Source organism: Jaculus jaculus, chromosome 9 (assembly GCF_020740685.1).
Source record: "Jaculus jaculus isolate mJacJac1 chromosome 9, mJacJac1.mat.Y.cur, whole genome shotgun sequence".
NCBI classification, from domain to species: Eukaryota; Metazoa; Chordata; class Mammalia; order Rodentia; family Dipodidae; genus Jaculus; species Jaculus jaculus.
The window spans coordinates 138,621,839-138,635,559 of record NC_059110.1 but is presented as its reverse complement, the minus strand read 5'-3'; the positions used below and the strand labels follow the sequence as shown (position 1 = coordinate 138,635,559).

At 45.2% G+C, this 13,721-nt stretch overlaps 1 protein-coding gene and 1 long non-coding RNA gene across 3 annotated transcripts in view; one reads left to right on the top strand and one right to left on the bottom strand.

Moving 5' to 3' along the window:
* Positions 1–21: 21 nt before the first annotated feature.
* On the bottom strand, positions 22–8,075 carry LOC123463347. Its single transcript, XR_006638894.1, has 3 exons — positions 7,972–8,075; positions 6,186–6,228; positions 22–78 (listed from the first exon to the last, which is right to left on the bottom strand). It is a non-coding gene; the product is annotated as an uncharacterized LOC123463347 (long non-coding RNA).
* Positions 8,076–8,161: 86 nt separating this feature from the next.
* Positions 8,162–13,721, top strand: part of Wdr45b (WD repeat domain 45B) — a 34,087-nt gene continuing 28,527 nt past the window's right edge. Inside the window, exon 1 of one of the 2 annotated variants that reach the window (XM_004655030.2) lies at positions 8,162–8,326. In XM_004655030.2, coding sequence (XP_004655087.1) covers positions 8,260–8,326 — 67 coding nt within the window. In that variant the 5' untranslated portion in view covers positions 8,162–8,259. Of the gene's footprint in view, positions 8,327–10,976; positions 11,130–13,721 lie in introns of those variants that run through there. The other variant, XM_045159226.1, reaches the window with a different exon arrangement.

The window sequence follows — 13,721 nt, the reverse complement described above, 5'->3', positions numbered from 1 at the left end:
ATGTGCCACGTTGTTGGTCCTGGGGAACTGTTGCAGTCAGGTTTTCATTGCTGGCAGAAATCACCCAACCAAAAGCAGCTTGTGGGAAAAAAAAGGTTTATTTTGGCTTTCTGACTCAAGGTGAAGCACCATGATGGCAGGGGAAAACAATGGCATGAGCAGAGGGTGGACATCACCCCCTTGCCAACATCAGGTAGGCAATAGCAATAGGAGAATGTGCCAAACACTGTCAAGGGGAAACTGGCTATAACACCCATAAGCCTGCCCCCAACAATACACTGCCTCTAGGAGGCTTTAATTCCCAAATCTCCATCAGCTGGGAACCTAGCATTAAGAACACCTAAGTTTATGTGGAGACACCTGAATCAAACCACCACATTCTGCCCCTGGCCCCCATAAACTAATAACCATCCATATATAAACACAATGCACTCAGTCCATTGCCAAAAGTCCCCACAGTTTTCATCATCCCAATGATGTTCAAACATCCCCATAGTCCAAGATCCTTTAAATGAACCATAACACCAAAATTAAAAAGTCCCCAAAACCCATAATGGTACAGCATAAACATTCACACTACAAATGATGGCTTTGGGCATAGCAAAGAAATATTCAACCAATACAAGATTTAAACCAACCAGGGCAAACACCAAACTCTGTAGCTCTAAGACAACAACTCTAGCCAGTGACAACTCTCTAAGTCCGATAATTCTACACTGACAAGTCTCTGGAGTTCCAATTCTGCCCCTCCACCTAGGCTACTCACAGTCCTGGAAATTTCAACTGGGGCTGGCAGCTTTCCTTAGCAGCCATCTTGTGGTCCCAGCATCTCCACTGGGTCTCCACCATAACCCACAGTCCATCCTCATGGCTCCACTGGGTCTCCATGCAAGCATCTAGCAAACCTGCTTCACACTGCCTATGGCTGTTTCCAAAACACAAGACCATGTTGCAAATTAAATGGCCTTCTCTTTCCTGCATTTCCTATACTCCATAATACCAGGTAGGGTGCCAATTTGTTAAGAACAGGATACTCCTCAGCATTCAGGCCCCTTCAAAAGACTGCATTCTTTTTGCTGTCCCAATCTCAAAGGTTATTGTTGCAGTCCGGTTCGCATTGCTGGTAGAAATCGTCCAACCAAGAGCAGCTTCGGGGAAAAAGAGGTTTATTTGGCTTACAGGCTCGAGGGGAAGCTCCACAATGGAGGGGAAAACGATGGCATGAGCAGAGGGGTGGACATCACCCCCTGGCCAACATAAGGTGGACCACAGCAACAGGAGGGTGTGCCAAACACTGGCATGGGGAAACTGGCTATAAAGCCCATAAGCCCGCCCCCAATAATATACTCCCTCCAGGAGGCATTAATTCCCAAATATCCATCAGCTGGGGACCTAGCATTCAGAACACCTAAGTTTATGGGGACACCTGAATCAAACCACCACATTCCGCCCCTGGCCCCCATAAACTGATAACCATACAAGATGTAAAATGCAATGCATTCATCTAACTTTAAAAGTCCCATAGTTTTATCAATTCCAGTGATGTTCATACATCCCCATAGTCCAAGATCTTTTAACTGAGCCATAATACCAAAAAATAAACTCAAAAAACTCATAATGGCACAGAACAAATATTCACACTGCAAAAGATGGCATTGGGCATAGCAAAGAAACATTCAACCATTACAAGATTTAAAACAACCTAGGGCAAACATCTGTAGCTTCAAGTCCAACAACTATAGCCAGTGACAAATCTCCAAGTCCGATAATTCTAACCAGCAACACGTCTCTGGCATTCCAATTCCACCCCTCCAGCTAGGCTACTCACAGTCCTCACGGGAAACTTCATCGGGGCCAGCAGCTCCTTGGCAGCCATCTCATGGTCCTGGCATCTCCACTGGGTCTCTACTGCAAGCCACAGTTCATCCTCATGGCCCCATGGGGTCTCCATGCAGGCAACCAGCAAACCCGCTTCACACTGCCCATGGCCATTTCCAAAACACAAAACTGTGTTGCAAACTCAATGACCCTCTTTCCAGCATTTCTTATACTCCACGATACCAGGTAGGGTGCCAATTTGTTAATCCAGGGGGGAATAAAGCAGACTTTGAAGAACAGGACACTCCTTGAGCACTCAGGCCCCTTCAAAAGAGTCGATATTCTTCCTGTTGCCCCAGCACAGGTCAGCTAGCCCAGTCTCAAAGGTTGTAATCTTTCAGTTGCAGCTGAATGGGCAATATTTCACCCAAAGATTTTTCTTTCTGTGCCATATCCCTCTGCTCACACCAGTTCATTTCTACGCAAAGTAACCCTGCACAACTTCTCAGGACATGGGCATAAGAGCAAGCTTCTCACACAAACTGCTAGTCCAGTCCAGGCACAGCTCTTTCTCACCCTCATAAGCCAAACCTCACAGTCCATAGTTTTTACTGCATTCAGGTCTTGTAGCTCAAACCAAAACAGTCCATCAAGCTGTACTTATAGCACTGTAAGGTATCTCTTAGGCCAAAGTTTCAAATCCTCACACATTCCTCTTGAAAATCAGCTCCAAAAGGCCAAAGCCACATAGTCAGGTGTCAAGCAGCAATCCCACTCCTTGGTACCACTTTACAGTTGCAGTACGGTTTGCATTGCTGATAGAAATCACCCAACCAAGAGCAGCTTCTGGGAAAAAGAGGTTTATTTGGCTTACAGGCTCAAGGGGAAGCTCCACGATGGCAGGGGAAAACGATGGCATGAGCAGAGGGTGGATATCACCCCCTGGCCAACATAAGGTAGACCACAGCAACAGGAGGGTGTGCCAAACACTGGCATGGAGAAACTGGCTATAAAGCCCATAAGCCCGCCCCCAATAATACAATCCCTCCAGGAGGCATTAATTCCCAAATATCCATCAGCTGGGGACCTAGCATTCAGAAAACCTAAGTTTATGGGGGACACCTGAATCAAACCACCACAGTTATAATCTCTCATACAATTGCAGCTGAACAGGCAGCAATATCTGCCAAAAGATTTCTGCGCCATATCCCTCTACTCACACCAGTCTATTTCTATGCAGTGCAACCCTGCACAAGTTCTCAGGACATGGGCATAACAGCAAACCTCTCACACAAACTGCTTCTAGCCCAGTCCAAGCAAAGCTCTTTCTCACCCTCATAAGCCAAACCCCACAGTCCACAGTTCTTACTGCACTCAGATCTCTCAACTCTGACCAGAATAGTCCATCAAGCTGCACTGAAAGGACTGCAAGGCATCTCTTAGGCCAATGTTTCAAATCCTTCCACATTCCTTTTGAAAATCATCTCCAAAAGGCCAAAGCCACAGTCAGGTTTTAAGCAGCAACCTCACTCTTGGTACCAACTTTACTGTTGCAGTCAGGTTTGCATTGCTGGCAGAAATCACCTGACCAAAAGCAGCTTGTGGGAAAAAAGGGTTTATTGTCACAACCCCACTCTCAGTACCAACTGTACTGTTGCAGGCAGGTTTGCATTACTGGCAGAAATCACCGGACCAAAAGCAGCTTGGGGGGGGGGGAGGGGGGAAGGATTATTCTGGCTTACTGACTCCAGGGGGAGCTCCATGATGGCAAGGGAAAGTGATGGCATGAACATAGTAGGGTGGATATCACCTCCTCACCAACATAAGACGGACAATAGCAATAGGAGAGTGTGCCAAACACTGGCTGAAACATCCATAAGTCTGCCCCTAACAATACACTGCCTCCAGGAGGCATCAGTTCCCAAATCTCCATCAGTCTATTTCTATGCAGTCTATTTCTATACACCTGAATTAATGGTTTTGTTGTTGTTGCTTGTTTTTAAATATTTTATTTATTTGAGAAAGAGGCATAGAGAATGAGCACTCCATGTCCTCTAGCCACTACAAGCAAATTCCAGACACATGTGCCTCCTTGTGCATCTGGCTTTATGTGAGTACTGGGGACCTGAACTTGGGTCTTTTGGCTTTGCTGCCAAGCACCTTAACTGCTAAGCCATCTCTCCAGCTAATGCTTGGTTTTTGACCCATGTAATCTTTGGGAAAGATTTCTTCTCCGAAGACATATAGAGGAAAAAAGTGGTGCTGGGCATGATGGTGCATCTCTATAGTGCCAACAGCTCAGGAGCCTGAAGCAGGAGTGTTACTGGAAATTTGTGACCAGTCCGGCCACTAGGTCTTCAATGGCCAAGGTAGTGGCCAGATTAGCCATTGAAGACCTGGAGCCAGGGGCCACTTAGCCATGTGGGCATGAGGGAAACAAACATTCAGAGAGTATCAGATGACTATGAACAGACAGGGAACTCTGAGGGTACAATTCCTCCTTAACAGTGAGGACATTTGGGCAGGACCTCACAGCCTTCTCTTTGATGGGCCACTGGTAGAACAGTTATGCCTCATTATCTCTTCCACATGTTTGTGTCCAGTGAGGTAAAAGAAGAGGTCAAATAAAGGAAAGCCCCTACAGTAGTCTTTCCTATGGTCCTCAGTCCTGTTTGGATGGATGGTGAGCTCTGTGAAATGGATACTCCAGTAAGTTAGGCCAGACATATTGTTTTCTTTTCTTTATTTATTTTGGTTTTTTGAGGTAGGGTCTCACTCTAGCCAAAGCTGACTTGGAATTCACTAAGTAGTCAGAGGGTGTCCACAAATTCAAAGTAATTGATCCTCCCACCTCTGCCTTCTGAGTGTTGGAACTAAAAGCATGTAATATTACACCGGATTTTTTTTTTTTTTTATAAGAGATAGTCTCATTATGTAGCTCAAACTTATGATCTTCTGTCTCAGCCTCCTGGGTATTAGAATTACAATGTCCAGACCTCTTTTCTGACTTTTTTTTTTTTTTTTTTAGGTAGAATCTCACTCTAGCCCAGGCTGACACAGACTCACTCTGTAGTCCCAGAATGGCCTCAAACTCACAGTGATCCTCCCACCTCTGCTTCCCGAGTGCTAGGATGAAAGGTATCTGCCACCATACTCAGCTTCTTTTGTTTTTTTCTTCTTTTCAATTATTTATTTATTTGCAAGCAGAGAATGACAGAGAGAAAACAGACGAAAAGAAAGAAATAGAACGGGCATGCCAGAGCCTCTAGCCACTGCAAATAAACTCCAGATGCATGGGCCACTGTTGCAGTCAGGTTCACATTGCTGGTAGAAATCACCCAACCAAGGGCAGCTTGTGGGAAAAAGAGGTTTATTTTGGCTTACAGGCTCAAGGGGAAGCTCCATGATGGCAGGGGAAAATGATGGCATGAGCAGAGGGTAGACATCACCCCCTGGCCAACATCACATGGACAATAGCAACAGGAGAGTGTGCCAAACACTGCCAAAGGGGCACTGGCTATAACACCCATAAGCCTGCCCCCAAAAATAACACTGTCTCCTGGAGGTGTTAATTCCCAAATCTCCATCAGCTGGGAGGCTAGCATTCAGAACACCTAAGTTTATGGGGGACACTTGAATCAAACCACCATAGCCCTTTTTTCTGTTTGTTTGTTTTTAGTTTTTCCAGGTAGGGTCTCACTCTAGCTCAGGCGGACCTAGAATTCACTATGTAGTCTTAGGGTAGCCTCGAACTCTCAGTGATCCCCCTACCTCTGCCTCCCTAGTGCTGGGATTAAAGGCATATGCACCATGTCTGGCTTTGTTTGTTTTTTTGAGGTAGGGTCTCATGCTAGCCCAGGCTGACCTGGAATTCACTATGTAGTCTCAGGGTGACCTCGAACTCTCAGCGATCCTCCTACCTTTGCCTCCTGAGTGCTGGGATTAAAGATGTGTGCCACCATGTCCAGCTGCATGAGCCACTTTCTACATCTGGCTTTATGTGAGTACCTGGGACTTGAACCCAGAACATTAGGTTTTGCAGGCAAGTGCCTTAACTGCTGAGCCATCTCTCCAGACCTCTTTTCTGATTTTTCACTAAAAGACTTCCATTTATGTTCTAGAAGGTATGGAACACAGTTCCCTAAACTTCTGTGACCTGGAGTCCTTCAAGGTGTAGTGTTTATGGAACACACAGGCTGTCCAGAGGCCTGGGACCAGGCTCTGACATGGTGCCCTGACACAAGGAGCCACTGGCATCTGGAAGAGACAGAAAGAACTATCTCCCTCACAACCCTGGAAGTAAGCATAGTTGGGCTCACATCTTGATTTTGGATTTTTGCCTTCCAGAACTGTGAAAAAACACATACCTGTATTTGAAGCCATTGAGTCTATGGCATTTGTTAGGGTAGCCTGGGAAAATACAAGAAAACAAGTTATACTTCACAGGAAGAAGTGCTTCAGCAAGTCAGGAACATTTCTGTAAAGAAAAAGCCCAAAACAGAACATGTTAAGTAATAGTATGCATGTGGTGGTGAATATACAAAAAAAGTGTCATTGAAAGATATGTTGAACTCTAGAAAAACTTTTGTCATTTTCCTCCACTGCTGGTGAAGTCTGAACATAACCATCACATTAGTCCTGTCTGCACATACCTCTTTAAATATCAAGATTCAGAATATATCATATGCAATTATGTCCCTATTGCCCAGTATAAACTAATGCCATGTAGGAAACTTCTTAGTCAGAAAGAGACAAATTATTGACTTCAGGGAAAAAAAAGTCCATTATGAGCCCTATGATGCTTGTTTTCCAAAGATATGGAGATACCAAGCTCACATTACTGGAGAAGAGCTAAGCCATGTTAATGGTGGCTTTTCTTTTTTCTTTGGTTTTCCGAGATACAGTCTCACTCGAGCACCTGAAATTCACTATGTAGTTTCAAGGTGGCCTCCAACTCATCGCCATCCTACCACCTCTGCCTTCCAAGTACTTGAATTAAAAGCAGGCACCAGGGCTGGAGAGATGACTTAGTGGTAAAGTGCTTGCCTGTGAAGCCTAAGGACCCTGGTTCAAGGCTCGACTCCCCAGGACCCACGTTAGGCAGATGCACAAGGGGGCACACGCATCTGGAGTTTGTTTGCAGTAGATGGAAGCCCTGGCGTGCCCATCCTCTCTCTATATCTGCCTCTTTCTCTCTCTCTGTCACTCTCAAATAAATAAATAAAAATGAACAAAATAAATATTTAAAAAAGTATGCGCCACCACATCTGGCTTTAAATGTGGTTTAATTTTTATTTATGTGTTTCTATCTACGTGTATGGCCATACATCTGGAGGTCAGAGCAGTTATCTATGGGCCAATTTCTTTGAGGCAGGGCTCTTGTCATTCCAAAGAAGACAGGTCCCACAAGTGGCTTTACGTAGGTGCTAGAGAATTGAAAGCAGGCTGGTAACTGCAAAAATCGCATTTTTAACCACTAAGACAATTCTCCAGCCCCTAAATATGGGTTTTAGAAGCAAACCCAAAGCTGTCTGTAGTGAAATAACTTAATTCATGCTGCAAGGCAGGAGGAAGACCACAAGCTGTCCAGATAGAACTCAACTTTGTTCTTGCTCAGCAGGTGGCAAAGAGAAGGGAACTAGGAAATTCTTGGGCCACGATAATGAAATACCTAAAACTGGGTAATTTATAAAGAATAAAAATTTGCTTCTCAGAGTCCTGAAGGCTGGAAGTCCAAGGGCAAGACACTGCAGGGTGGCTCCCTGTTTCCAAGATAGTGTCTTCACTTGGATGAAGGGAGGGAACACGGTGAGGAGGGGTAGAGCTGGCGGGGGGAATCTTAAGGCACACGTTTTCATGGGCACTCACTGAATGAAGCTTGGAGCCAAACCTGTGGCCAAGAAACCCCACAGACTGTCCCCGGAGTGGAGGAGAACTCTTTCCTGTGAGGCTGTCCCACAAGTTGCCTGTCCTGTGGAGCTGTGTGGGAATCTGTGAAAACAGGTGTCCCAGGCGGATGGGGGCTCTAAAAATGAGAGGGGGTCAGAGGAATATGTGCTCCGCGGGATAAGGGGGGGCTGTTTTGTCGCTGGCCTGTGTGTCTGGTGGGGTGCTTTCTCGCGCGGACCGGCTTGTGCCTGGGGCGTGGCCCACCTGTACGAAGGGCCGACGCGGCCGGCCTTGGTTTCGGTCCCGTCACCAGCCCATCGACGCGCTTGGCGTTCCCTCCCGCCTGCTTCGCGGTAGTTAGATGTACTCGACGCTCCGGGTTGCCTAGCGGCGCTCGCTTACGTACGTGGGGCTGCACGTACTGACGACGTATGCACGCTCGGCGCACGCCCCTCCGCGCCCTCGCTTCCGGCCGTGGCGGCCTTGGTGCCGCTGGATTATAGAGACCGCCGGGACCCAGCGCGGCATGCTTCGCTGAGGAGCGACGGCGCCATGAACCTCCTGCCGTGTAACCCGCACGGCAACGGGCTGTTGTACGCCGGCTTCAACCAGGACCACGGTGAGGCCCACCCCAGAGCCCCGTCCCGAGACAGACCTTGGCCCTGCCTGGACTCTTGGTCCGGCCTTGCCGCGAGACCCGAAGCAGGAGACTCTAGTCCTCCCGGGCTCCACCTTCCGGGCCAGCCTCGATCCGCGTTCCAACCGTGCCCCAAGACACCAGCTCGACATGTCGCGAGACTCCAGCCTGATCCCGGGTCCCCGGCCCGAGCCCTAATTGCCTGGCGGATCCCGCCCCCGGCGTCCCCTGCCGGCTTCCGCGCTGCCACCGGGGGTCCGTGGGCTTGCTCGAGGCCTTCTGGCGTCCGCTTCCTAACTCACCCGTCCATCAAGGGCCCCAAACGCTTAGCTGTGGTTGGGTGGCCCCGCAGGTCCGGGTAGGCTGGGACCTTAGCGCGGTGTTGGCTCTCACCTTAAGGCGCCCTCCCTTCTAGGTTTTTCTTACCTTTTGTAAAATAAAAGGACTTCTGAAGGTTTGCTTTTGCGGAAAATGTCCTTTTCACAATTTGGGGTCCAGCTGTGGTCTTAGTTAAGGTGTTCCCAGAAATTGGGTGGGAGGATCTGCAGATTCCAGATAACTCCTTTGTAAATCTCACCACTGGGGGGAACAAGAATAAAGACTGTTATTTAGGGACTTGTAAGAGTTTTTGCATTTTGACGTTCAAAATAGGCCTTCGAAGAGAATTTTGTACCATCTCCCTATGAAAGTGAACATAACTTACTGACTTGTTTGAGACGGGATCTTGGTACGATGCCTATACTGGTCTTTGTGTTCAAGGGATCTAAACTCCTTAGCTTGTCTACAGGCTCGTGCTACCGGAACCTGTCTAGAAAAATAGTTTTGTTGTTTTGTTTTGTTTTAAGGCAGGGTCTTACTCTAGCCCAAGCTGACCTTGCCACCACATGAGCCTTGTTTTGCTTTTTGAGACAGGGTCTCAAAGTGCAACATAGACTTGGCCTGGAATTGATGCTGATACTCTTGCTTCAGCTTTCCCAGTGTTAAACCCACCACCCCCCCCCCCCGAAGGAAGATAATTAACGAAGATAATTTTAAATGAGTTATTTTATTTTGAAGTACTGAAGATGGAAAATGATTTAAAATAGATAATAAAATGGTTGTGCATTTCATTTGGCACAGATTTTACTTGGATTTAGTCTGCTAGGCATTTCTGGAAGCTTGAGGAATACATTATAGTCAAAACGTGTAAGAGAACTAAAATGCATCTAAGAAAAACTAAGGTAAGCAGATGCATGTCATATGACAGGTGTAGAAACCTTTTCATTAGATTGGAAGAAAGCATGACTGTTTTTAAGTCATGCAAGTATTCTTAGGGTAAAATTCAAGTTTGCTGATCCTGAGAGACAGCATCTCACTGAATGGTTTGAATTTTCAAGTGTAGAAGAGGTTCAGTAATTTCTTAAATAAGTTTTGGTAATAAAACCTTGGATAGAATTAACAGTGGCACAGTTCTTTAAGAAATAAGCTTTGAGTCTGGGGATGTAGGTCAGTTGGTAGAGTGCTTGCACTTGCGGGAGGGCCTGTGTTTGGTTCTTAGCACTGCATGAACCAGATGTAGTGGTTTATCCCAATCTCTGGAGGTGAAGGCAAGAGAATCAGGAAATCAAGGTCATCCTTGGCTAAATACCAAATTTGAGGCCAGCCTGGGATATATGAGACTTTGTCTCAAAAAATAAAAACATTTGCCCATAATTTTAAATTGTTGAAACTTTAGAATCTCTGTGATAATTTACACATCAATCTTCAAGACTCAGTATTCTATAATGGGTCCACTCATTTTTTTTTCCATTCACATTGGATGCATAAGTGTTTACACATAACATCTTCATTGGCTAGCTTGGGCAGCTTGAACCTAAGCTCTTCAGCTCACTTTTGTAGGGTAATTTGGCAAGTATTTGTACATAGACAGCATAGAACTGGAAGTGGACCTCTTTGTATTCCTAATGTCTTTAGCCAGTTAGGCTTCTTGGCTCTGCTGGTTCACCAGGCTTAGACCAGAATTTTCCCTTGGAAAGGTGTCTCTGGCAAAAGTGATCCTTAGGAAGTGGTTTCCAGAATGTTGGTGCACACCTTTAATTCCAGCACTTGGGAGGCAGAGTTAGGATTGCCCTAAATTCAAAGACACCTTGAGACTACAGAGTGAATTCCAGGTTAGCCTGGACAAGAGCAAGACCCTACCTCAAAAAAAACAAAAAGGAAGGAAAGAAAGAGAAGAGAAGGAAGGTAGGTTTCCAGGGCTGGGGAGATGGCTCAGTGGTTAAAGACACTTGCTTACAAAGCTTGTGTTCAGTTCTCCAGTACCCATTTGAAGTCAGATTGCACAAAGTGGTGCATGTGTCTAGAGTTGGTTTACAGGGTTAAGAGGCCCTGGTGCGCACACGCACACATACACACACACACACACACACCCCACACACAGTCTTTCTCTCTCTCCTACCTTTCTCTCGCCTAACAAGTAATTGAATTAAAAAATAAAAGAAAGTGATTTCCATCCTCTCACTGTTTGTAGGATTGCTTTTGATTGAAGTATGTTATCTATATAGGAAAGTGCATGTGCATGTTCAGCTTGTTGCATTTTCCAGGTTAAAATTTGATTATGGCTGGGCGTGGTGGCGCACGCCTTTAATCCCAGCACTTGGGAGGCAGAGGTAGGAGGATCGCTGTGAGTTCGAGGCCAGCCTGGGCTAGAGTGAGACCCTACCTCGAAAAAAACAACAAAAAATTGATTATACCCAGCCACCTCATGCTTCTTGCCATAACTATCCCCAGTCTGACTTCTAACAAGGTAGGTTAGTTTTGCTTGCTGTACTTATTTTTTGTTCTTATTTCTGTTTCTGGCTGTTTTGTGGTGCTAGGGATAAAGGGATGCTATGTATCCTAAGCCCGTTATGTGCTTTTTTTTTTTTTTTTTTTTTTTTTTTTTTGAGGTAGGGTCTCACTCTAGCCCAGGCTGACCTGGAACTCACTCTGTAGTTCCAAGCTGGCCTCAAATTCACAGTGATGCTCCTACCAATGCCTCCCCAGTGCTGGGTCTAAAGACAAGGTGTGCACCACCACACCTGGCTATTTGTGGATTTTTTTGTGTGTGAGTTTTTTTGTTGTTGAATATGGTGGTGGACCCTTCTCATTGTTACATAGTGTTCTTCTGTGGGGATATGCCAACTCATTTAGCCAGTTTTTCATTGATGATGTTTATATGAGATTTTGGCTCCAATAAGTTTGATACTACTGTTGTGATCACTCTAGAACATGGCTTTTGGTGAGCATGTGTTCACATCTTTACAAGGATTACTTCTATTTATGTTTGTCCTCAGCAGCTCTCTGTTCCCCCAGCTCTGCTGCCCAGAGCACTTCCTGTTTCCATCATTTTGGTTACTGGAATCTCATTGAACTATTTCATTTCCATTTTCCTTTCCTTACTGTTTTTGTCATCTGAATGTTTCCCTTCCCCCATATTTTTCTTCTATTGAGGATCAAAGTTAGACCACACACATACTAGGCAAGCACCCAACTACTGAGCTGTATCTCTTCAACCCTTTTTCTTTTTTTTTTTTTTTTTGAGACCGGCTTCTACTAAGCTGCCCAGGCTTGCTTTGAACTGGTGATCCTTCTGGCTCAGATTTTCAAGTACTTGTGATTATAGGCCTGTGCTACCAGGTCTGACTCATTTTGTTTCTTGTTGGTTTGTGCTGTGGGTTTAGAGGAGTGGCTTACATATTTATTAAAAAGTATTTTTATTATTAGAATATGTTGGTTGCACTAGGTATGGTCTCCTGCCATTGCAGACGAACTCCAAATGTATATGCTACTTTGTGCATCTGGCTTTACATGGGCACTGGGGAATTGAACCCAAGCTGTCAAGGCTTTACAAGCAGGTGCCTTTAACCGCTGAGCCATCTCTCCAGCCTGGCTTACATATTTTCATACAAGTCTCTGGTCAGAAATACATGTATTGCAGTAGAGGCAAATAAGATAGATGGTAGAGATTTAAAGGTTGAAATTGTAATAGTTCAAAGAGAAGGAAGAAAATTCAACTATTATTTTTATATTTCCTCAAGGAAAGTTTGGCTTATAACTAAGTTATATGATTCCAGTAACATAAAGAAGATACTTAAAGCTAGAACAATTTAAGAGAGAATTATAGCACATGCAAGTGGGTTTCAGATTCCAGGTACAAAAAATTATATTTCAGAGCGTAAAAGTTGATAGAAAAAAATTGGTCTCCAATTCATAGTAGATGTCATGGTCCTTAAATCTCTCTTCATCTATGGTTTTTAAAATGTGACTTGGGAGAAAAAAAAAAAACATGGGCATGCTTTGAGAGTGACTGATAGGGACAAAAATTTGCTCAAACTAGGGAGGTGAGTGAGAACCAGTAGAGGGTAGTTCATAAGGTCTTTATTTCTTTTTTTGTTTCTGTTTTTTGAGGTAGGGTCTCACTGTAGCCCAGGCTGACCTGGAATTCACTATGGAGTCTCAGGGTGGCCTCAAACTTGCAGTGATCCTGGGCATAAAGGCGTGCACCACCATACCCAGCTCTTTTTTTTAAATTTAAGTTTTTTCTTCTTTCTTAAAACAAAATCCAGATGCATGTACCACCTTCTGCATCTGGCTTACATGGGTCATGGGGAATCGAACCTGGGTCCTTTGGTTTTGCAGGCAAACACCTTAACTACTAAGCCCACCAGTTCTTGCTTTCTTTCAGATACATTGTTCAGCTGTTGTGAGGAACCAGGCTTTGACTCATTTCGTGTGAAAGAGAAGTAGAGGAATTGGCTTTTGTCCTAGTTGTAGCTCTATAGCCTCACATGAACAGTCGTTAGGTCTGGCAGATAAAGGAAGTTATTACGGTCTTGGGTCATCATGGTCACAGGAAACCTACACAACAGCTTGACTTGGGTGTTTTTTCAGTTCCTACCAGTGCCTTTTACTTGGACTTTTCACAACCCGTGTTATGGAAAGTGTCCTGGGTCATCACAGGTTTGAGGAGTTTGAACAGTTTTATTGGTAGGAGTGAAGTCATGAGAAGACTACTTTCAAGGAATCTGTTCTATGGTGGGAAAGAGCAGTGCTTTGTCTCCTTCCCTGTTTTGGGTCTGGGACCATCCTACTTCCCTCAACATCCTGCACTTCCTTTCTCTAACCTGGTTGTCCAAATTGGTCAGAATCCTCCATCAGCTGTGGACTTTGTGTTTGCCTTTTTGGGACCCTGCACAATACTGACAAGCAGCACTCAAGCAGTATGGGGAGTCCAGCAACAGCTAGTAAGAGACAGTATGTTCAGGGAATGCCCCATTATTAGCTTGGCTCCTTTCTGGAATTCAGTGTTCAAGTGGAAGCCTAGTCTACAAGAATGCTGGAGATACGCTCATCATTG